General features: G+C 45.5%; 1 protein-coding gene across 1 annotated transcript in view; it reads left to right on the plus strand.

Moving 5' to 3' along the window:
- The window catches only part of LOC119457543 (microtubule-associated proteins 1A/1B light chain 3A-like), a 42,477-nt gene that overhangs the window by 14,464 nt on the left and 2,330 nt on the right, over nt 1-25,683 (plus strand). The window contains exons 4-5 of the mRNA XM_037719150.2: nt 23,473-23,528; nt 24,878-24,984. Of these exons, the coding sequence (XP_037575078.1) occupies nt 23,473-23,528; nt 24,878-24,984 (163 nt within the window). The remainder of the gene's footprint in view (nt 1-23,472; nt 23,529-24,877; nt 24,985-25,683) is intronic.

The following is a 25,683-nucleotide window of genomic DNA, read 5'->3' on the forward strand; positions in this document are numbered from 1 at the left end:
GAGTACGCTTCCGCAGTATGGGACCCATACTACGTTAAATATATTGCACAAGTAGAACGAATTCAGCGCCTCGCGGCTAGATTTATTGTATCTGACTATCGGTCTTCTTCATCTGTTTCTGACATTTTGCAGCGACTGAATTTGGAACCCCTCCGTGCCCGACGATAGATTGCGCGACTAAAAATGCTTTATTTGATCAATCAGAACAGAATCGGTCTGCCGCGCGAAACTTATCTTTCCCGCGCACAACACAGGTCTTCTAGAATTAATCACTTGAATGTTATCCGGCCGTACTTTGCGAGAACGAAGATGTTTCAGAAATCTTTTTTCCACTCACAATTGAAGAGTGGAATTGTCTGCCAGCGTCTGCTGTGGATTAATTGTACAAATGTAAATTCCTTTGTGAAATCTTTGTCATTGCACTTGATGTAAACCTCTCCTGCTTGGGCAGCATTGCTGCCTGCAGTATTTTGAAATAAATAATAAATAAATAAATAAATAAATAAATATAAATAAATAAATAACAACAACCCAATCACGCAAGTATAATTGAAATCCATGACGCCACACTGACGTATCGGCGCTGGCTTTCCGGCGCGAAATTTAAAAAAAAACTGAAATTTTATGTTTATTCTTTCTTTTAATAGTCAACCTATTACTGTGAGATTAACGAAAATACTGTTTTTTAAGAAATAGTTTATCAGTCTAAACTGTTAAATTGTTTCTCTTTAGTGTCCCTTAACCACCACCCAGCGCGAGCACTTTCCGAGCAAGATGTAGCAGCGTAGCAGACGGCCGAGCGAGCCGGAGCGAGTGTCGAAACATCAGGATATTCCATATACCACGTGACCACAATCTGCGTCACGTCACCTAAACTCGTTCGTAGAAAAACTACCAGCATCCCATACAGTAAATTATTTAGGGCTCTCCGAAGCTTGCCAGTCGCAAAAGTCATGTCAATTCTCCTCTAATGACCCAGCCCTCAAAAAATCGCATTGCGACGCGTGCGATCGCACCGATTTCTTTTCGCTCCAGCCGCAGCATGTGAAACGGCCTTCACGCGGGCAGGTTATTATTCCGTTTGAGCATGTGAAAGGGAATCTGCCGAAATAACAATGAGACGGGCGATATATAGGAAAGTCAAACAAGGCACCAGCGCAGTAACTTTAGTCACTGTTGTATGGTGCAGTGCGCAGCTCCCCGTGAGTAATTTTGAAGAAAGGTGCAGAACGTTTGCGACCATACACCGTCAATAACCAGCGCAGTAACTTAGTCACTGTTGTATGGTGCAGTGCGCAGCTCCCCGTGAGGAATTTTGAAGAAAGGTGCAGAACGTTTGCGACCATACACCGTCAATTTATTCGTTAGTCTGAAGTGGGCTGGAAAGATAAAAGTTCACCGCGTATATATATGAACTAACCTTGTCCGCGACTTAAACCCGTTAGGCAACTTTTCAATGCGTGCTAACACACTGTCGACGCATGCGCATATAGTCGAGGCCATCTCGAAGGAAAGCCATGAGAGCATGGCCTTCGAGATCAGAAGGCGCCCAATTGCGGAGGCCTATGATTAGCATATCGCCTCCCAAAGCACTGATATGGTATATAACAGTGATTCAGCCTAAATTGCCGTTTCCTTGAACAAGACGTCACTTACGGTTAGCCGCACTTGACAGACTATGAACAAAAGTTCATTTCCTCGCCGCGCTAACTTCAAAGCTCGCTACGAGCGTCACCTGGGTGTAAAGGCTGTTTCACATGGTGCGATTTTGCACTGCGATTTTCGCAGCTGCGATTTTCGCAGATGCGAAATTCGCAACGGCCATTTCACATGGTGCGATGTCAACAATGCGATTATGCGACGCCCAGGGTTGCTTGCTGCCAAATTTTGTCGCACACGTCGCATAAATTCGTTTAATGTAATGAAAAAGACGTGCGCGTTATAATATAATTGACCTCTCTTTATTAGGATCAAATAATACGTGCGTTTTGTAATTTAGAAACGCTTCAAAGTTTAGTTTGTTTTGGAGTGCGCAACAGCGGTTTGTGAAGTTCAATACGAGGAGAAATGGCGGACGTAAACAGCTGTTCGCAGGTCGTCGTTCAGCGTTGTGTGCTGTCTCGTGTGTGTTTTATGCCTGTGTCGTTCTACCTGCGGTTAAACAAATTACAAGAGGACCTATCAACAAGCCCCTGTAGCTGTTGTCATCGCATATGCAGTATTCGGGATTCGGCGGAGTCGTCATGTCAACGCAGAGACCCTCGCGCTACCCGTGATTAACGTCAGCTTCTGAAAAACGGATGTGTGTGTGTGTGTATTGCTCGTGATTGCGCATTAGTGGTTCCTGCTCCTAGCAATATTCTTGCACAAAACTTAGCAGCAAGCACCAACCCAAAAGCTCACGTCTGCCCCTAAACAAAGCCGCAAATGATCTGTGTGTAATTACTGAACGTGCAATGGAATTTGTGTTGTGAACGTTTATCTTAGCGCCAGCCTGGCTCGTCCGTCTCGGCGCCTGTGCTGTAATTATTCATACAAGTGCTCTCTGAATATTTCGAAAGGAGTAAAAGCCGACACCACATTTTTTTTAGGAGCTGCAGTCACTTGTGTACGTAGAATCGTATCATGCTGGCACACATGGGCGTCGTCTATTTTCTCGTCCTGTTTCTTGCGCTGTTAGTGTGCTGTGAATCTGTATCAAGAAGCTTAAGTTAATATGCTGCAGTACGTAGCGCAGCCGCGTAGCCACACGGCTAACATTAAAATACCTTGTTAGGACTACGTTTGTTTGTTTAATAACAAAATCGAACGCTAAAATTTTGTATTCATGGTGGCAAGTGTAAGGTAAGAAGCTATCGAAACTATCCGCTAATGGCATGCGTGTGCTTCTACCTGCTTCAGCACGTTATCCTTGATAACCCTGATACCCCTGATAATGATAACCCTGATACCCTGATATCCCTGAATACCCCTGATAACCAAAAACATATGCAACTGGAGCAGGTGCTATGATTCCTTTCCTGGAAATGAAAGCCAGCATCCCAGTCTGTTAAGCTGGTCATGTTCTTAACCTATATTAGACCAATGTTAGAGCATGCTAACTGGAGCCATTTCAAACTGGGTTATTTGACCAAAATAAGAAAGTGCAAGGAAAGTGTCAAGGTACAGTCTAATCTGGTATTCCCGAACCTATTGTATTAGCAAAACTTTATGCCTCCCTGAAGTGCCTGCATTAACCCAATGCTGAAAACAGGGGAAGCTGATTCCCTTTCTTGCTATTGAAAAGCTGCTAGTATCTCAATAACAGACCACTTATGTTCTGAGAGAAAGTGAGGGGCACTGACAATATCTCTAATCTTTTGTATGAGCCTTCACCTTGAACGAAAATGGAATAAAAATATTTACCTTTGCAAGCCTCAGAATCCAAACATTCTCAAAATTTTGAGGAGCCACATTAAATTTTTGAGATACAGACAATAAAAAGTGTGCCTAAGTACAAGTGCACACTGAACACACTTGAGTGGTTGAGTGGCCAGCTGCGAATGCAAAAGCGTCCATAGCTACTACCTCGAGGTAACTGCTAGGTTGCACGTGTGTTTCTCCTATAGCCCATGTACCTGGCAAGGGGAATGGTTATACGTAGTCCTGTGCTTTTTTTTTTTTCAATAGGTGGTGGCTAACTGATTTCATCTGTTTATGTATTTATTGTTTGTGTGTATCTTATGTGCATGTGTTTGTGTCATGTTCTGATTGTTATACGTGCAGTGATGCAAGAATCTTTTTTTTAATATATTGCACTACAGTCATTTATTAAACTTTGTGTTGAAATGTACAAAATGTGGCCACCCAGTAATGGTTAGGACAGACAGCAGGATTGGCAAAAAATATGATGCAGATCCAATGCACTTGCTTGAATCGACATAAGGCGAAGCTTTCACGCAACGGTCAGTTGAACTCTAGAAAACTAACTGCAGTGTTTACAGTTGTCCTTATTTCACCCGATGCAACACATACTCATAGACAATGTTTGCTTATTCACCGCACAGGTCACATAATGTAATGTATACATAGCACGGTGAAGTCACTCAAACGTCGGCTCACTAAGACTTCGAACTAACCGTGAGTCTGAGTTCGTTTCAGCCTGACTGAGTCGAATTTTGGTGAATACGAGTAAGAGCAAGCTCAGTTGAGTAAACTTTCAGTGAATATTGTCATGTGGTAGTCGGGGAAAGCTGATCCAAGTATAATTTTAGTGAATATGAGTCAAAGCAAGCTCGGCAAGTAGATTTTGGTGAATATGACTCAGTGCAAGCTCACCTGAGTAGAATTTTGATGAATATAAGTCGGAGCAAGCTTGGCTAAGTAGATATTTGGTGAATATGACTCGGTGCAAGCTTGCCCGAGTAGCATCTTTGTGAATATTAGTCAGATCAAGCTCGGCCAAGTACAATTTTGGTGAATATGAGTCGGAGCAAGCTCGGATAAGTAGAATTTTGGTGAATATGACTGAGCAAGCTCGATTGAGTAATGATGGGATATGGTTATACGAGTTTATGCAGTAATACATGTAAGTGCAGACTCATTAGCAACATTGCCTCCATCTTGATGGGCTATACCTACGCCTCACTTTATGAGCTGTGGACATGCAAGACCCACCCACACTTGAAAAGATACTATCATTCATACGAAGGAATGCAACCGGCTGACTTCACTGCACAATTTTGATCTGCTTTTGTTTAATGAGTTATCTACTGCTTATAAAAACAAGGTGTTCGCCTGCTTTTCGCATTATTGCATGTGTTTTACAGGAAGTAGAGACAGAGAAGCAAGAAAAGGCAAGGATGTTTATGGCTAAGTAGTTTCTTAGAGTACTGCGATATGTTACAACCAGCATAAACAAAAGTAATTCAATGCACTGAAGTAAGCGAAATGTGCAATTACCTTTTAATGTGAGGGTTAATACAGATGCAGTAAGGATACAAAGTCTGCAACACACTGAATGTTTATTGGTTTTTTTATTCAGGAGAAAAATGATGCATCAGAAAAATTAGAAAAAAACTGTTTAAATATTGCTTCGAAAATAAATTGGCAATACTGCTTATTCCCAGTCAAAGCGTGAAATATGCTATTGTAGAACATTCATTACGATATCCAGTTTGCACGTTCGCTTTGCGTCTCGCAGCGGAAGTAACAGAACCTTGAAATGAGATAATTCATTGGGGAAAATGCGCATGAAAGCCCTAACCAACCAACTGCAACTAAATGGTCGCGCGTATAGCGTGACCAAGCATTTGGTCACGCTATACGCGCGACCACAGCATTTGTCCGTAGTTGCATATTCTTTAAATTGTTCCGCCCGTAAAAGCATACGGCGATAAAACTGTGGCGTTTTCGTACATCGCGAGTTGTCTCCAGAACCAGAAAATTGGGACGACATCCGAAGGCCATGCCTTCCCGTGAGGGACACCTCGTAGTATTTACGAACTCGCAGCGCATGTGAATAACGGAAAATCACGCAAAAGTACGTACTATCAGCACCCGAAGCCAACCTAAAAAACAGCGTCGCCAGATTAGCAACGTAGCGTGTCAACAAACTCGTAGAAATCACAGAACCGAATCTGACCTACGAGTTTTTATCTGCACTATTCGCGTGTCGGTGCTGATGTTACGTACCGATTGCGTAATCCAAGGCTCCACTCAATTAGTTGCACTGTTCGAGGCTCGTTGATCCAATATTTATAGACAAAAAAGTATCTATAAACGTTGCGTTGAGCGACCGCCGCCATTTTCCAAAACAGACCGCGAAATACCTCTCGGTGCAATTTCGACGGAAAAATCGCAGCGATTGCTGCGACGTTGCGACGCTGCGACCAACCGGTTGGTCGCAGCCGAAAATCGCAGAAACGGCCCTGCGACTGCGATTTTCGTCGCATGCGACGGAAATCGCACTTCCGGTGCGATAATCGCAGTGCAAAATCGCACCATGTGAAACGGCCTTAATTAGAACTCATGCAATGACCAACCGCCGCTGAACCGCGGCTAATGACTGCGGCTTTATCAGTCTGGTGTATTAACACCTAAATTAAGAGATTAGCAAGCCCGATACTTCCAGGTCACGAACGGCACGCGCGTAATCAGAGTGACGTAGCATTCTCGACAGGAAATTAGCGAGCGCAGATTTCTCAAGGAAGTAAACGCAAGCAAAGCAGATGACGATTATCGTTGTGGGACAAGATAAGCCCAAATGGGTGCAAACTTTTTGAAAAGTGTATACCCCGCCATTTGTTCCTAAGCAGATGCCTGCCACGACTAACTCCACTCGAGAAAGCTGGCAACGAACATTCCAGCGCCAAGCAACACTCTGAACAATGAACGCGGCACAGTAACAGTTCGTCGAGGGCGTCACGCGGATGTGATTAGAGCCGGATCGGCGGCGCGTAGATTAGATACAAAAACTGCAGCAGCAGACGGGCGTGCCTCGGCCTCCATAGATTCCAGCCAATCGAGGCACAAAGCAAGAGTGGGTGCGACGTGGGCCTTGCGGTGTTATACACCTAGCGACAAAGAAAAGCGCTCACGCATCTGTTGCGAGCAGACGAGACGGCGCGGTCTTCCCGTGGCAAAATACAGCATTCGCACGTGTAGTAATATGCACGTGCGCTTTCGGCGTGTGCCCTCGTCTTGTGCGACCAAGAGGAGACAACGCGAGTGATTGACCTGCACGTGTGACCTATACCACCGGTGGTGCACATCACGGCCACATGTCGACTGCGGAAGCTGCGCGGAGCTTCAAGGAGCAAAGAAGCCTGGGTAATTTGGTTGAACTACTATACAATATAGCCGTTTCGAGCGGAAGATATTCTGGAACAGTGCAGACGACAGAAAAAAAAAAAAAAAAGCGTACGACGCTGGCGCTATATATATATGACACGCTTCCTGTGTCGTCTGCAGTCTGTCGGTTGTCCCGCCGTCTGCACTGTTCCAGAACGTCGGCGTCGAACCAAACAGCTTGATTTCGTACTCTTTAGGTGCAAGATTTGCCTTTACCCCGTCATATATCCACCATCCGTCTCGAAAAGGTGCACAGGTGCTATTTTTACCCAGAAAGGTTTCACTTGTGTGCCAAGATCAGGCGTCTATAGACCAGCGTGCAACAGCCGGCAGCATTCCAATGATTACGAGCTGTGTAGTTTCGCCTGTACGACACGGCAAGGTGGTGGCACGCATGAAGCGAAGTAAACTTCGATGCGCTGCCGGTATAATTTCTCAAACGAATTTCTCCCGACACTCACCTCCAATTGGCACTCGGAAGTCACGTGACAAATTGCCGGGAAAAACTGCCTGTAGGTGTGCCCTAACCTAACCTTCCGAGAGCCTATAGGAGGAGAGTGCCGGCAGAAATTCGTTTCAGAAATTCTCCCGGCTGCCGAGAGAATAGACACATGCCTATACCATATATAATGTCTCGCAGTAATGTATAAGATGCCCATGTAATAGGCTTAGCACACGACGCTCTGATGAGGAGGATCACGCGGTGCAGCGATCAATGCATTCGCATTGTTGCGCTCTTGGTTGGAGGAGGCCTACCCTCCGGCTAGGCTGCTGGCTCGTCCGCGCGCAAATTTAGTACAAATGATGCACTGCGCGGTGTATGTTGCTTAGCACCACGACTGAGTGCAATATTTGACTGTTTATTCCAAAATATATCAGTAGTATATGCGCCATCTGCTGCGACACCGGACGAAAATTGTACCATTCCGCAAGAACCATAGCAGAAACGGAGCTGTGGCGATAAATCGGCGCGCGTCGCGTTTTTATCACGTCTCTCTATCTCTTCGGTTCCTCCGAGTCACAAGAAACGTCACATGGTCACATCTGCTGAGTAGCCATATCCAAACGCCTTGCTACATACACAAGGCGATAAATTTGTCCACCATATAGAAAGGTGAACGCTGGCAGCGTAAGCACCCAGTCTTCAGTAGCGCTATAGTGTCTAGAATAGTAGCGCGGCTATGTTGGCAGCGTGGCCAAGAATAGTATAGCGTGGCGACTCACGTCAATGACAGACATGCACGTCAATTGCTGCGTGATGAGTGACGAAATGCCCCACGTTTTGTTACGAAAACAGCCGGCATATAGCTGTGCCTTAGAGTGGTTATTCAAAATTAAGAGTTCCGTGGCAGGTAATACTGCATTCCTTCATACAGTGGACTCGTACAGCCAGCCCTAAATGTTTACGGGACACGGCCGGGTTCCAGAATGAAAATTCGAGACTATGTACAGACTTCACTGGAATTTAGCTTCTGCACGAATGATGTGTCCCGTAAACTTTTGTGACCAACTGCGCATATCTGTCGGAGTCGAGCGTTTACGAAGTCGCGGTTAAGTTCCTCAGCAGCATGTGCCCGCAGCAGGTATAAAGGAGTGAAGCCGTACCACGTTGGTCGCATATACTATTTGAGGTTGCAAACCTTCGTTACCGTGTCGTGTACTTTAACAGCGGAGCTGTTTCAGCCGGGCGTAATGTGTCTGCTGAATCCAAAAATGTGGGCCGATCCTGGCGGTAGTGCAGAAAGGTTCCAAGCGCAATGGCACATACTTCTGTGAACTAGCGAAGCTGACCCTGGCCAAGTCTAGCTAAGCATGGTTGGGAATACTTAGTAATGTGTATTTTAACAGCGGAGCTGTTTCAGCCGGGCGTAATGTCACTATGTGTCTGCTGAATGCAAAAATGTGGGCCGATCCTGGCGGTAGTGCAGAAAGGTTCCAAGCGCAATGGCACATACTTCTGTGAACTAGCGAAGCTGACCCTGGCCAAGTCTAGCTAAGCATGGTTGGGAATACTTAGTAATGTGTATTTTAACAGCGGAGCTGTTTCAGCCGGGCGTAATGTGTCTGCTGAATGCAAAAATGTGGGCCGATCCTGGCGGTAGTGCAGAAAGGTTCCAAGCGCAATGGCACATACTTCTGTGAACTAGCGAAGCTGACCCTGGCCAAGTCTAGATAAGCATGGTTGGAACTACTTATCATCGATAACCTATCAATAGCCAATCAATTCCGGAAAATGATGGGGATGACTTGGTATTGCTTAGCCTAGCCCAAATACGTGGAATACCTGCGATAGCCAATCAATGGCTAATCGATAATCGATCAATATTAAATAAATTCCGGAAAATGCTGGGGATGACTTGGTAGTGCTTGGTAGTTTGCCAATACCATCTAAACAGCACTAATTTCAATTTCTTCACGGGAAATTGTCAAAAAATGCGCTTTTTGCGAGTGCGCAGACGATTGCGCGTCTTACATCTTAGTTGCAGTACTCAAATGCGCAAGGAAAGAAAAGTGGGTAAACAAAATGGGGGGGGGGGGGGTTAAGTCGGCCTCAGGGGGGGGGGGGGGAGGTTACAACCCCCGAATCCCCCCGTCGGTGCGCCACTGGCGCGTCGTGTAATGAGTAAAATTAAGTCTCGTCCTTCTACGCCGTGAAGCATGACGTATTTATTACATGGAAGGCGTCGGCGATCTAAAGCTATTTACCACCATGCGAGCGGAGTAACACGTTTCTGCGTCCAGCAGCCACAGCGCATTACTTCCGCCGCGAGCAAAACATAGTACGTCGCCTCCTAGAAGCAGAAATATGCACAAGTATTGTGTGGTTTGACGTAAACCTCCGTCCACAAGTAGTAGTTGGAATATATATGTGACGTAGTTATTTCGTAGGAAACGTTGCAGATCAAGAACAAATGCGCTTCAAAGCGCGCGGAATGAGACCTCTATGCCTGCACTGCTTGCGTAGCTTCCGCAGCGTTGCAGCTGATGCATGTATGAAACGAAGTATAGTACTATATAGTGCCTAGAATATACTAGGCACTATATTCTAGGCACTATAATAGTACCATCACAGGCATTACTGCTCGACCGTTCGAGCTGTCGCATCGTACGTGTGATGGGAATGCGACAGATAGCGACGACTCTGGTCCCGAGGCTGTGTGAAGTGCAGTTGGGTTGCGTCGGCGAGTGCACAAGCAGCAGACAAGGTTTTCCTCCGGCGTATCTCCGCTGAGCGGCGGCCTTCCTATATAAGCATGAGGCACGTGCTGTTTGTCTAGAATAGTTTGAACGGTGATAACTCCCCCAAAGAAAACAATACCTTCTGGAATGCAGCATTGGTTACTGCATTCCACCCGATACCCGCTTGTCAGCTGTGCGTCTGCGCTTTTTTTTCTTTTGGGGGGAGGGAGTTCAATACGACCGTAACAATTATTGTTTATGCGTCTCATGGAGTAGCGGATGAACCCAGCGGGCCTATAGCTATTTTTCTATCGTCATTTTGTCACTACACAAAACTCGATTCAACGAAACCTAATTTTACACAACTTTCGGTTTAACGAAGTGCTTCTGATTCCTCGACACATATTCAAAAAGCGTAATGTGTCGAAAACCTCGAAGCAGTGAAGTTCCGGCACTGACCTGTTAAAATGGTTTGCCACTCCAATGAAAGAACACAGGGCTGGAGGTTCGCTCAAAAATAAATATGTTATATTTGCTCTTCAATAAATATGTTATTCGCATGAGCCATTTCGGTGTTTTCGATTTAACGAAATAATTTTCGGGTCCATGCGCGGATCCAGTGGGGACATCTGGGTGTCCTGACCTCCCACTTAACATTTAAACGCGCAGTGCCAGCGTATATACGGCATATTACAAACTCATGAAGTTCTTCCCAGCTGGCACTGTTTATTTGCTCTGGGTGGGCAACAAAGGTTTAACTATTATTGATGACAACCCGCCAGCACGTAAACAAACTCATCATCAATCACCATCTCAAAGTTGTCAATTACCATCTTATGATGCACGCCGTAGTGAGAGACTCCGGGTTAATTTTGACCCCGTGGGGTTCTTTAACGTGCACCCAACGCACAGTACACGGGCAATCTTGCATTTCTCCCCCATCGAAATGCGACCGCCGCGGCTGGAATTTTATCCCGCGACCTCGTGCTCAGCAGCACACTGCCACAGCCAATGAACCACCACGGCGGGTTTATTCTCAGTTTATCATTGTAAGTAGAGGGGCCAGTATGGTTATTACACAGAAAAACATTAGGCTCTCAGCGCACACGTTAACCCGAAAATTTAATTTGAAATCGCTGCCTCTAAGCCCCTCGCAGCGATGGCGGCCACCAATATGGCGGGGCTTGCGTGACGAGGCTACCGCTGTGTCGTCTGCTCCGAAACATTCCGAAACCACGTGTGCGCCATGCTGGACTCTTTCCTCTGGCACCCAATGACGCATCAAGGACGTCGCCGTTGCATTGTGACCATAATTTCATTCGCGCGATAAAAATAGCACAAGCCAGAGAACGCCTGCAGTAACTATCTCGGCGTGACCGCCGAGGCGCACGTTCGAAAGCGAAACCATGCGTATATATACCTCGCACATTGACCACGCAGAGCGCACTTCTTTTAGTCACCCGTTTGTGTTTACATACATACTGCTGCACGGTTCAACTGCAACATTTAAAAAATACATCATTTTTTCTACCGTACCTAATGCGCTCAAATTTTGTCAGCTTGCTGAGATGAGTACAATTTTTTAACACGCAATGCGTAATACGAGCTAGATCTAGTCGGTGAGGACGGAAAACCTCCGGCTGTATAATCGGATATGCTTTCGAGCACCCGAACCGAAGAAGCCGATAAAGAAAACCTGCGAAACGAATGCCACCGCTTGTCGCCTGAATTGTTCCCGCCATCAAAAACAAGTTTCGTTGTAATGTATATAGATAGCCTCGTCTACTGGACACACGTTATCGCACCGTTCATAAACATGTCCTCGTGTTGCTCCTATCTACGAGCTCTTCACAGGTAAACCAGACAGCGGGCGTGTGCGCGAAGGCATTTCGGTGCACCTGTAACAAGATTGCGTACCTTGGAAGGGTGCAGTACGCAAAATTGTTAACTGTAACGGCAATGCATTTGAAAGCACATTTTGAGGGTAGCCTCCCGCGGTTTAATAAACGATAGCAATTATATGGACACTCCAGGCGCGTTTCTGCCGTCGGCGTCGCCTACATGTAGGCGATAACATCGTCGCCGCGCGCCGTATGCTGTATGTGCGAATGAAATCGTGCGAGGGTGGGCCGACGACGGCGGCTCAATCTCGCGCACGCAAGGGAGGAAAGCGGGGTGGAAGCGCGCCGTCTTCCGTCGCGTGCAAGGCACCGGGGGGGAGGGGGGGGGGGGCGTTCTACTCCGGCGGTTGCTGAGTATGTCGCGGCCCCTTTCTTGAAAGTAGAGTGTACAAGACTTGAAAGCCATCTGCGATGGGGACAGAGTGCGCCGAGTGCTGATAGCTTCGCGTGCGCTGTGTTTTCGCCGCTTAGTTCGCGTTGAAGCGAGAGGCAGCACGAAGGTCAGTTCGCTCGCTGTTGCTGCCGCGCTTCCTCATTCCACCGTTTTGACAGCGAGTTTCCGCGGTCACCGAGTGAGATGTGTTCATGTTTGCTTGTGCGAGCGTGACAACATGCTTGTTAATTTAGTTACTAAGCGAATGTTTAAAAGTTTACATGGCCATAGAACTATCTTTAAATCGTCTACTAATTTGCTATCCGTGATCGATGCTTCGCCTTTCGGGCGAAACTGCGACCTTTTAACAGCGGAGCGGTTTAAGCCGGCCGTAAGTCCGTGGCGCGTAAACAGAAAATGTGGGCCGATCCTGGCGGTAGTGCAGAAAGGGTCCAAACGCAATGGCACATATCCCTGTGAACTAACGAAGCTGAGCCTGGATAAGTATAGCTAAGCATGGTTGGGACTACTTAAGCTTAGTCAGTCATCAATAGCCAATCAATAGCTAATGTATAATCGATCAATAATCAATAAATTCCGGAAAATTTTCTTCAGGACAACGCATTCCTTACCGAAGCAGAAGTTTCTTGACGTCACTATCTATGACGACGCTCGCACTGGAAAGCATAGTGTCGGAACAGAACGAAACAAAACAATATTTTTGACCGGAACGAAAACGTAGCCGAAACGTCATTTATTACTTTGTTTCGGAGTGAAACCGAAATATTCTTATCGATGTTCGGTTCAAGGTAGAGTGTACTAGACAATGGTCGAGTGGGCCGAACGGCGCTCTGGCGCTGAGGCGCCGCGTGTGGAAAAATAGTGCGAGGGCGCTGCGAGCGAACTGGATTGGGGCGGAGACGCGCTCCGCGGCATATTCAACGTACTTTCATTGCGAGCGGCGAGGTCGATTGCGCATAGTGCGCTCATAAAATAGTGCTTTATTTCAACTGTAAATGTATGTTTACACCATTTTGCCAAACATATATACTTGAGGCATGGATTATACAACGCGACGTCTTCAATTTTGCTGTCGTTGCCAAGCGCGTCGTCTGCTAGCGAGCGCGCGTTCGCTACGCGGACGCTGGCGGACGCCCAGTTTTTTTCGCAGAACCTCTGCGCAGTACATTTTTTTTATGTCTTAGTTGCTTCGGTGCGCCCATGACCCCTTACGGCATGTACCATGTGTAGTTTTAGCCAGGTGAACTGCTGTTTTTACCACTGTCTTCCAAAAGTAACTGGTATCTGTGCAACATGAAGCTACGTAAGAAAATTTTATTATTGATATCGTGTCATTTTACATGCGCTTCTTGTTGGTGGATATTGATCTGGGACAATAATCGAAGACAACAATATTGGAGTGAAATAAACCAGGTTTATTAACTACGTGGCGCGAAGAATGATCAATGTATTTCTAGGTAATTAAATCAAAGGGTACAGAGACATATATATTTACGATATATATATATATGTAGGGGAAAAATAACAAATATTATAAATGCAATAATTGAAAAAGTGAGAACTCCCGGCCGGAATAAGCGAACGTGTTTGCAGTAACAAACACACTTATTAGTGAATACTAGAAAGAAAACTCTCATTCGTAGAAACAATATTCATAGCAGGCAAAACCATCTTGGGTGCGTGCGTGCGTGCGTGCGTGCGTGTTTGTTCGAGCATAATTTTACGCTCGAAATTAGAGTGGAAGCGTCAATAAGGGCTCGCAAAAGTAGACATTATTACATACAGACTGAAACAAAGAAAAAAGGAAAATCCTGCAAAAGCTATCACATGATAAATGCGTCGATATTAATGCGATCAAGTATTGAATAAACGTATCGACGCGCCGTATTGCAACGGCTCAAACGCGTCAGGTACGAGTACGAAGCGTAAATTCCCCCCGGCTATACGCTCCAGCGCTTCCCTTCGAGATTTACAAGTTCACCACGCGGTGGTGGCGCATTTGTAAATGTCAGTTCAGACAAGAGTGCCGAGTTTATATGACGGGTGTTCGACAACGCCCACCAACAGAGAAATTAAAATGATTTAGTCATTGAAGAGCAGTAGATGCCCAGTTAGACATAGCTAGTATCCCAAGTTAGTGTTAAAGAGGTTCATTGCCGAACGGCACATTACCAAGTTGCACCTACCCAGTGAACCAAACTGGCATCAAAGAGGTTCATTAAAGTGTGGCCCTCAGAGCGGCCAATAAAAAAAATTATGGGGTTTTACGTGCCAAAACCACGATCTGATTATGAGGTACGCCGTGGTGGGGGACTCCGGAAATTTGGCCCACCTGGGGTTCTTTAGCGACGTGCACCTAAATCTAAGTACACGGGTGTTTTCGCATTTCGAACCCATAGAAATGCGGCCGCCGTGGCCGGGATTCGATCCCGCGACCTCGTGCTCAGCAGCCCAACACCATAGCCACAGAGCAACCACGGCGGGTAGCCGTGTGTGTGTGTGTGTGTGTGTGTGTGTGTGTGTGTGTGTGTGTGTGTGTGTGTGTGTGTGTGTGTGTGTGTGTGTGTGTGTGTGTGTGTGTGTGTGTGTGTGTGTGTGTGTGTGTGTGTGTGTGTGTGTGTGTGTGTGTGTGTGTGTGTGTGTGTGTGTGTGTGTGTGTGTGTGTGTGTGTGTGTGTGTGTGTGTGTGTGTGTGTGTGTGTGTGTGCGTGTGCGTGCGTGTGTGTATGTGTGTGTGTTATTGATACACTGTACGACGCCGAATAGTCATTTCCGTTCGAATGTAACGCATGCCAGCACTATTGAAATCTCAAAGGTGAGTGACTGCATGCAAGTGAGGACTGTTATTCCGAATGATTTTGCTGCCGGAGAGTTTGCTGCCGTGGCTGTTGCGCAGATGCGCAGTTCCTGAGAAAATTAACGGACAGGAGGTCCAGTCTCACAATGTTTGCAGCCCATTAAAACTGAGTGCCCCATGTGGTACCACACTTATCTTCTTCAACGAACGCAACAGATCTGCACATATCTCTACGTATATGTGAGACATGCCGTTCCTTTGTTTCATTATGGTCGTTATGATAGTGCACGGGATAACTGAACGCAGCCGTTTATAATATACAAGCTGCAGAGTTGAGCGGTCATACATTTGGGAATGGCATTACATTTACGCATGAAATATAGGGTGAGCGTAACATGTTTTTCTGTGAAATCAGGCTCGAGAATAATTTATGTTGCTTACACCCCCAGAAATAAGCCGAAGAACGCAGCCACCTGCTTCTTTCTTTTTCTTTAATATAAGCAAATTCTTGGGTTTTGAGCTCCCGAATTAGCAGCGCAACGCCGTATCCACGATATAGGCACTAATTAGGCTACCGCGCAGGCTTTCTTTCTTTTTTATTTTTTGAATTATCGACTGGAAAAAAAATTCCACGTATGGCTTACGGCCAAAGATTAGCATATAGAATGGCTAACTAAAACCGTTTTCGGCGCACGAGGTCCGACTGCAATAAATTTATGATCCCGTACCAATTACTCCGCATTCTGTTACGCGAGAAAGGCGGAAACTTGATTGGAATGTTGCACTGCAGTTTACTTTTTTTTTTTTAAATCTATACCAATGAGTCCCGTGAATCTAAGTACAAGGCGCGGGATGGGGCAGATATGCTTTACTTGTTTGAAGCGGCAAGCAGGAAGGCTACATATGTTACAATTGCTTTGTCTGCTTTTCGCAAGACCTACTGATAGAAAACTATATGCGCAACAATACACACGAGAGATACATGCTGCTTGAAGAACGAGAAAAGTATTTTTTCTCCAAAGGGAGAAAAAATACAATACTATACAATAATATAGTAGAATGAAAGCCGACACTGCGGCCGCAATGCACGCGCAATCACCGAGCGGCATTAGAAAATAATAAAAAATAAATAAAGAAGAGAAAGGAAAGGAATTTATTCTTAAGGCATAAATACATGTCATATGCATTTATGAACCCCATTTGATCGGTCTGAACGCAAATACCAGCGCGCGAAGTAGTACGAATGACCCTGCCGAGCAGTATCGCCAGCAGTTTCCAACGGCGCGACCTTGATGCGGCCCAATCCACTTCGACCGCAGCGCCGCCCCAATATTTTTCCACGTCGGGCGCCTCACTGCAAAGCATGCGCCGCCCCAGCCGCTCGTCCCACTCGACCATATTCTAGTACACTCTAGTTCAAGGGGAAAGTCCGCAATCCGAAACAAGCGACGTCAGGCAACGTCAGAATCTATGGCAGGCATAGTGTCGAGCGCTCCACTAATCTAAGCCTGCCGCTCGGTGCACTAGCAGATCGGCATCGTAGCAAAACCCAGGGTTTGCGCGCTAAGAGCTTATCGTTTCGTTTTCTACGGGTACAACACTTTGTTACCGAAGTTTTATCCTTCGTTCGTGCTGGTTTAAGTTCGTTTTATAGCGAAAGCTCTACTACGCCATGCCTCGCTAGGTCATTCGTCGCGTCGCAATGACCTTGAGCCGCCGGAGCGCAAGTGTGGCAGGTGTGACGTGTGGCAGCGCATCACGTGACGTCACGCCACGTGATCCGCTGCGGAGAGGCGTCGCAGCTGCGCTCGCTAGGAGTATTCTAGTACACTGTAGCTAGGAGCCTCGCTGCTGTGGTACATGTCTAGGCGAGGGATAACGGCCGGCGCTTGGTCGCTCAATCTCGCCATCTGTGCGTGCGCTTCACCGCAAGCGATAGGCTGAATCCAATCTATAGACCTTTTCACAAACCGACGTTTGAGTAGCGCCGATGATGATGATGATGATTTATTGGCATCCCCTTTGAAACGGGGCGGCGACAAATAGTCACCTAGCCTGCTTGATTTAATCAGGTATACTATACATGTTCTTTATCTTGCATTTTTGTATACCTATCATTATTTTTCTTTTTCAAAAATTTACCTTGTACCGCTGCCTATGATTTTAAGAGATCAGGTCGCATCCATCTTTTCCCTACTTTTTTTCCACCAGTACTCTAATCGTCTCTTGCTGATCTCTACGGTTGATCTGTTTATGTTTCCTTCCACTTTAAACCCAAGCGCTTCTGGGAGTTGCACGTTACCTACGGTTCTCGCTGGGTGGATCCCGTCGCATTCCATTAGGATGTGCTGAGTGGTCTCTGGATCTTTACTGCAGCATACACATGTCTCATCTAATTCCGAATATTTGTTCCGATATGTTTTCGTCCTTAGGCAACCGGCTCGAGCCTCAAATAGCAAGGCACTGCCCTTTGTGTTATCGTACAGAGTTTCCCTTCTAATTTCTTTCTTCTCATTCTTGTAAATCTCCATTGTCCTTTTCGTTTCCATTCTTTGCATCCAATTCACGGTCTCTATTTCTCTCACTTTCTTTCTGATGACCCCTGGTTGTCTATTTACAGTTTCGATTATCCTGTACTTGGTTGCCAACTTCCTTGACCTCTTCCTCCATTCTGTGTCCACGCTTTTCATGTAGAGATACTTGTGCACTTTAGCTGCCCATTTATTTTCATCCATGTTCCTGAGCCTTTCTTCAAAACTAATTTTGCTTTGTGCTTCTCTGACTTCAAAAGAGGCCCAACCAATGTCTCCATGCACTGCCTCATTTGTCGTATTACCGTGTGCTCCCAAAGCCAACCGGCCTACTGATCTTTGGTTAACTTCCAAACCCGCCAATATATCCGATTTTAAGCATATAATGGCATTTGCGAATGTTAGCGCTGGCACCATAACTCCTTTCCAGATTCCACGCACCACCTCATACTTATTGTGGCCCCACAGTGCTCTGTGTTTCATTAATGCTGCATTCCGCTTCCCCTTTATTTTCAGATTATTTCAGACACGAGCGACGTCTAGCGTCACAACATGTTATGCCGCCATTTTGCACTGTGAGCATTGCGAGAGCAGGCTGGCCGCACTTCGGTTGTGTGATCTTCGCCTAGCATTATTTCGATTGTTTTCTTCCGCTTCGCTTGTCTTGTGCCGCTTGACTTGTTACATGTCTCACGTGCTCGCGTGAGCGCTCAGTGTGAAGTGCAATGGAAATAGAAAGCCCAGGCAGTGGATCATGGCTGTGGCGTTTCGTCGTCGGTAGCGGCGGCAGCCGCGTCTGCTTTGTCGAGACTTGGCGTGCTAATCAGCGGTATTTTAAGTGCGAAGCATTTTAGGGGCCCGAGCTGTCGGCGCCCGTCGCGCTTGATCACGCCCGGGCTGTAGCGCTATTCCAGCACCGGCGCATCACTGCTTCGCACTTCCCCAGGTTTTACGTTAGTGGAGCTGCATTTCTTACCCCGTTCTTTGCTGCCTCTCGAATGTAATAATTTTTTTTTCATTGCTATTGCTGGGAACATGCGATTGTAGTCGTCGATCGAATCTGATCACCATTACGTTTGCAGTTGAGGGTTACCTCATTTAGCGAAAGCAGGCGCGTACGTAGCTGTCGGGCAATGCTTAGAACCAGGCGCCGGCGGCCCGCCGACGCGTGTCAGCGGTTGGTAGATATGCGGTAGCTACTCCATGCGCTTCTCAACAGCTCAGTCATGCAAAATTTATTGAATCTGGTGCAGCGCATGGTGCTTATAACCAAATGTCAAAACAGAAGCGTGGCGCTCGAGCATCGCAGTACCTGCGGTGAACTGATACAGCCCAGGTGCTAGATTTCGAAATTACCTTTATGTTCAGGGCCGCGCAGGGCGCGTGTGAACGCAGAGACAATGTTTTGGCGGGCACGGGGGCTGCGTACATCTTCCATAGGACACGATTTTTCCAGATCGTCGCGAAGTGTATTTACCGACTAGTTCTCTTGCAGAATGCTTCAATTTGTCCCATACCGGTGTCACACGGCCACTTTTGATCGCGATCGAGCCCGACCAGGATCGGAATGTTCGATCACGATTGGCTCCCTTTCGCAGATTGAGCAAAGACGCCAATCGCGACCGAGAAATTTGATCCAGATTGGGCTCGAACACGATCAAAAGTGCGCCGTGTGACCCCCGTATTAAGCACTGGAATGAAGTCGTGTTTGAAAGAATAACAAATGTAGCCTCTACCACTACATATAGGGGAAAATATTGCATCGAAAAGTTGACAATTCTCGCAATCTATTGGAAATGTGCCGAAAAGGGTTTACCAAAATGCGTTATTTAACTGGTTATTTAACTGGCAATGGTTCATATTAGACTGAAATATATTAGTCCTCAGGTGATGCAGGAAACCGATGAAGCGTGAACATACCACATCGGCAGTGGTCTCTCGGAGTGCTGTGTTGTGGGCACACTATATATAGTCCCCAAAATCTTTATTTTCCTCTGGTTGTTTGCGCACCCATAAACTGCACAGTACTGGTGTGTAGCTTTTGATATATATATATATATATATATATATATATATATATATATATATATATATATATATATATATATATATATATACCATTATTCACGAGCGTAAGTCAGTCGTGACAAAAATAAACGGAAACATAAAACGAAAGCTACCACTCCGCAACGCACAGTCCAGACCTAACAGGCAACACTGACATACTCTCCACACCAGACCGCCGGAAGCGCCCTCGTCAAAACGTCTAACGGCAGGCTGCCAAATCTCAAGCAAAGACAAAGTTGGCTGCTGGAACACTGGAGCAAAGGGAGACCAGATTAGCACGTTATAAAGAAGCTTACGAAGCGCTGTGCGTAGTCTTTGCAAAGCCAAGCCAAACGGACCTTTCGCCCGTGATAACTAGGTTTACAAGAGTTAAATCTCAGCCAATTTTATCGGAACAGCGGTCTCGAATTACGGCGAGTGCATCGATGACGTGCTGCTTCCGAGATCATGCTCAGTGCCTTGACTCAAGGCACTGAGCGTGATCTCAGAGTTCAGAATAGACATATTGAGAACATTTAGTACTACGTTTTTATCGTTACTCTGGTTCGAAAATTTTTGCATGCGAACCAAAACCGTTATGAACCGTTACCGAACTTTTTTCAGTGGAACGAAACTAAAAGAACGAAAAACGTGTCGTTCCGACACCCTGCTGGAGAGTGCTTCGTACGCCTACGCGTACTACTGCCAGTCTCGCAGATCATCACCGTCGTAAGGCGCTGACCCGCTGATGTAGCGTGTGGTCTAAAGCCCCTTGATAATTTGAAAGTAGCGATACACTCTCCTCCCCGCGGCGCTTTCCTCCTCGATTCTACTCGCGCGTGCTGCGCACGGCACGCTTTTTCTCCTTGGCTCCCGCGGACATCCCGCAGCTACCACAGCATTCGATGAAGGCGCATGATTTAGGGTTAGTTGCGCGCCCCAGTGGGGTAGAAAATTTTGAAAAATGGTAACAGCATCGAGTATGCTGAAGGTAACGTTTATGAGGAGGTTTGTTTCTTCTTAAATCCGTATGAATGGGGCATACTGATGTAAAAGGAGCTTTGAGGCGAGTTCTATACTCCAGACATGTTTTCTGCCACGTAAGATGCTTTCTTTTGTGCATCTGATCTAATGTTGCTTGTGGCACATCCCTCTGCTTTTTTTTTTCCTTTCCTTTACGCGCAATTGCACCACAGGTATTCAGCGAGCCTCCTTATAATGAATTAGTCGCGAGTGCATCGTCCGTCCATGTGTTTGTCTTCTCACTGTGAAAGTAGTTTATGCGCTGTGGTCTATGAAGCTGAATAGGACGGTAGCGCAATTTCAGTGCGAGAAAGCGTGCGCGATCATGTGAACAACCCCTCCACATTGCCTGTATCCGTGAGAAAACCAAATAGACAGTTTTAGCAGAGCGCCGCTTACGCTCCGCTCAGATTTGACGCTGAGATACTGCAGGGAACTGCGTAGATTTCGCATTTGATAAGCCCGTCTTGCCGAGACACGAGCGACGCGCTATCAACTCGGCTGCAAAACGACGAAGAGGCCAAGTATACACGCTGTCACGGTTCGCTCAGTCGGCTTTGTAGCGGAGCGAGGGATGCGGTCTTTGTTCCGCCGCCGGTATGAGCGTTGTGCACAAGGCAATAGCCAAATTCAAAGCAAATCCAAGAACTGAAAAATACGCAATGTGGACTAGCTAGCGCTCATCACCCGCGGGCAATCACCGGTATACATGCCATTAATTTTTTCAGGACCTGCATTCATTGTATCTTAGTGACTGACGCACACATCGAAGTAAGCTTGAAAGAATACTCCTCTACGAGCCGCTATTTTGATTTTCAGTAAAAGAGGCAACGGATACTAACAATCGGGAAAAGTGCGATCGAGAGGCTCTGTCTTCGCACATAATTGTTCACAGCAGAACCTGTAGTGCTGCATTTCCTACTGAACAGTTGACAACGTGCGAGGTGATGGAGTTCCAGCAGAATATTCAGCATACTGAGGGCAACCCCACTTTTATGCAACGTGCAAATCGTCGCAGCAAAAAAAGCTGATGAGCAGGCCGGAAGAATTCACAAAATGCAGCATTAGAGGATGCTTTGATACGAGCAATAAGTAAGACGCCTTACCTCGCAAACACCACTGTTTTTTGTAGGAACAAAGTTCCTTCGGCCAACGTTGTACAGCCACTGCTTCTTGCGCAAGCCGTCACGCTTTTCTTGTGGTATCATAAAAACTGCAGGACCATCTTCAGGCTTCTTGCTGCAGTTACATGCGCTACAGCACGACATAGCGCTAGCCCAACACCGCAGGAAACACAGCGCGCAACGTTCGCTGCGCCGAGCCAGCGTAGAAAAAAAGGCGCCAACGCAAAAGAAAAACACAAGCAAAACGCAAGATCCGTGCGTTTCCAAGGGCAACGGCAGGGAGACCAATCGTCGTGCAGAAAAACGGGCGCGAAACCCCGGTTCCCGCGGAGGGGACGCAAGGGCGAGGAGGAAGCGCGGCGGCGGCAGAGTTCGAAGAGTGGCGGTACTTTCAAATCATTAATGTGGTCGACGCTCGTGCGACATAGTTAAAAATGCGGGAGGCTATACCTCTCGAAACTACAGCAAGATGCAGGGTTTCTATAGCAAAAGGTATTGGCTTTGAGTATTGACTGACTGCAATTCAGCAAAATGACATGTCCCGTAAATGTATTACAAAAGTTAATAAAATTGTGCAAATTTCATTGGCAACTATTGCATTAAATTTTTTCTACCACTCCTGTGTAGCTTGGTCAGAGAAATTTCATTTTACCTTGAATCCTGCAATTTTTTTATATAATCAGAGATTGACTTCGATAAAACACACACTAGACTTTGTTGTAGAGTTACCAGAATTTTAAAAAATTGCCTGTGGCATGCAGTGCAAATCTCATTTACCTTGCGATAACTCTAGAGACAGACATTGTTCGCATGAAAAATTGAAATGCATGACTAACAAGTTACCAAATTTTCACTAATTCACTTTTAAGGTATTTGCTTTGCAACACAAGTTGCAATTTACGAATTGTTTTGTAGCCAGTAAAATTTCAAGGCATATCCACTTGAAACTAATTCTGAAGATCACACCAGTTTTGAGATACTGCATTCTCAAGTATGCCAGAAAATGCATTACAATGTTCCAGTTATGCGTTTTGTTAAAGAAAGCAAGTGGAACAGCAGTGCATTCTACCTATAATTTTGATGGCGGTTATATCAAGACAGGTCCTAGTTCCAAAATCTGTTCCAAATGAATTTACCTGGACTCATTGCATAGGCTGCTCCAAGAGCAAGAAAAGACTCCTTCCCTAACACAATACTAACACGCGCAGCTGGGCTTAGTTGGTTTGTTTTGGCAAAAAACAAAGAAGTGCTAACTTAAAGTAAATTAGAAGGATACGAGACCAACACTAACTAGTGTGTTATCAACCAAATGACTTATTTGCTTCAACTGCATCGTATTCGAGCATGCCTTAACTCTTCATTGAAACACCTTGTTGCGAATCACGCTCGCATGATGCATCTAGTTGCTGATGTTAGGCTGAGAACATTGTGTTTGCCATGTTTGCACAGCTTAGCACTCTATGCCCATAACCCTTGTAGAAGGCACTTTTCCCACACACCTCGTGCGTGTTTTGAAAGCGAAAGCTGTAGCTATCGTATGAAGACGAGACATTCTGAAATGACAATACATGTTACCAAGCCTTGAAATAGAATGACGAACAGCTTATTTCTGGCAAAAAAAGTTTTATTTATTTTTGCGTTCACAGGTTCAAGAAAAGAGGAAGTCAGAGGCATCAGGCAACGGTTCCCATCTAAGATACCGGTAAGTTGCAAACTACGGTTTATTATTAGTGGTATATTTATCAGATTTTTGAACATGACGACAATGCTAAATAACTTACTTGCCTCGAGTGCATACATAGAAAAAGTTACGCGACGACCCACGCGGGCGTATCATTAAAAAAAAAATTAAAAGAATTTTTTTGCAGGACTAACACCTACAAGCATTCTTTCTTTCCGCGAACTATACGTGAGTGGAACGGTCTCCCGAGCGATGTTGTGGATGCAGCAACGGTGCCTTCTTTTTTAGCGCAGCTGAAACAATTGCAACAATTTTTTGTCAACTTATCTGTTCTAATCCTTTTTGTTGTTCTGACGTTAGCACATCTTTCAGTATACGTTATGCATTGTGTAATTTATTCGTATTCTCTAAGTATGTTCCCAATTGTGTGTTCACAGTGTTTTTTTTCTGTTCAACACTTTTGTGTAGCATTATAGTGTGCTATACTGTATTTTGTTCAACCAGAGAGACATTGTCTCACTGCCCACTCCTGCTTACAGCCTTATTCTAAGGCCAGCAGAAACCTTGTAAATAAATAAATAAATAAATAAATAAATAAATAAATAAATAAATAAATAAATAAATAAATAAATAAATAACAAATACCCTAATGAACAAAATGTTATCCATCCCTCTGGTGCAGCCAAAGGGAGAGAGATGGAGAACATTTTTAATGCAATCTCTCGTCTTTTGATTTCTTGTTATATATTAAACCTGCAGTAATATATATGCAAAAGCTTTTGCTCAGCTAACCTCCCCACTTATTAAAGTTTCCTTCACCAGCACGCGTGTATTTTCACTACTGGTTGATATTATATTTCTTTATAGTACATCCTTGGCATAAGCAAATTCTGTGCACGGTGGGTGGGCTGAGGGGTGAATAAAGATGGCAGTGCATGTTCAAGAGATTATTTCCCTAGGCTAGCGATGTGGCCTAACGTAGCACCAACATTCTGAGCAGTTTAGCTCACAGGACCCAAATGCAAAACAATATATCTTTTTGTTCACTTTCACTACTGTAATGAAGAAAATATAAAATGCTTCTCACCAATATCTGTGTGTAACAAACATGCACTTTTAACCGAGTGTCGGTTATAATGAAGGCTTTCTTATGTTGCATGCTGCGTAACAATGTTTGGCTTTAACTACTAGTGTCAAAACATAACCAATGTAACCTTGATGCAGCTTAACATCAAGAAACCAAGCACAAGAATAGTCTTGTGAAAATTAGTGAGACTGCACAGTGCACTGCTGTGCCCATTGCAGTTGCGAAATCCATTCGAGTCATCTGAAGAGATTTTACTTGAACTGTGGCGTGGTAATCGTTGCAGGTGATTGTGGAACGCTATGCCAAAGAAAAAAACCTTCCACTTCTAGACAAGACAAAGTTCCTGGTTCCTCAGGAGCTTACCATGTCCCAGTTCGTGTCCATTGTGAGGTAAGCTCCGCTGCAAAATGTCACCACTGCACAAATGTTCAGTTGCAGTTCAGTTAACTCCAGTTGCAGATATACCGCATTGGTCAAGAGTTCTCAAATTTCTGTGTGTGTACCTGCCATGGTGGCTCAGAACATATGTTGATGTGCTTCTGAGAGCTAGGTCAAGGGTTTTGAATTCAACTACAGAAGCTGCATTCCAATAGGGGATTAAATGGAAGAACACCTGTGTACCAAAAGTTTTGGAGCATGGTCCATGAACTGGTGGTGTTAAAATAAAAAAAAATAAAAATTCAGGAGTTTCAAGTGCCAAACCACGATCTGATCATGAGGCATGCCATAATGAGAGACTGAATTAATTTTGACCACCTGGGTTACTTTAATGCATGGTACACAAGTGTTCTTGGATTTCGTCCCCATTAAAATGCGGCCACTATGACTGGGAACGAAACGCGTGACCTCTTGCTTGGCAGCGCAATGCCATTGCCACTAAGCCATCACGGGGGGTTGGACTGCAGGTAATAAATATGTTCCAAGGCTGTCTTTCATAAACCAGGTGTATCACTAGGAACTTAAAACACCCAAATGAAACCAGTGCACACAAAACAGTGGGTGTGGGGCTCGAGAACTTTCATGCACTACCTAGGTATAAAATGTAAAACTCGCAGACAGCTCTCATCACACACATAAACACACACATAC

Source organism: Dermacentor silvarum, chromosome 7 (genome assembly GCF_013339745.2).
Source record: "Dermacentor silvarum isolate Dsil-2018 chromosome 7, BIME_Dsil_1.4, whole genome shotgun sequence".
Taxonomy (NCBI): domain Eukaryota; kingdom Metazoa; phylum Arthropoda; class Arachnida; order Ixodida; family Ixodidae; genus Dermacentor; species Dermacentor silvarum.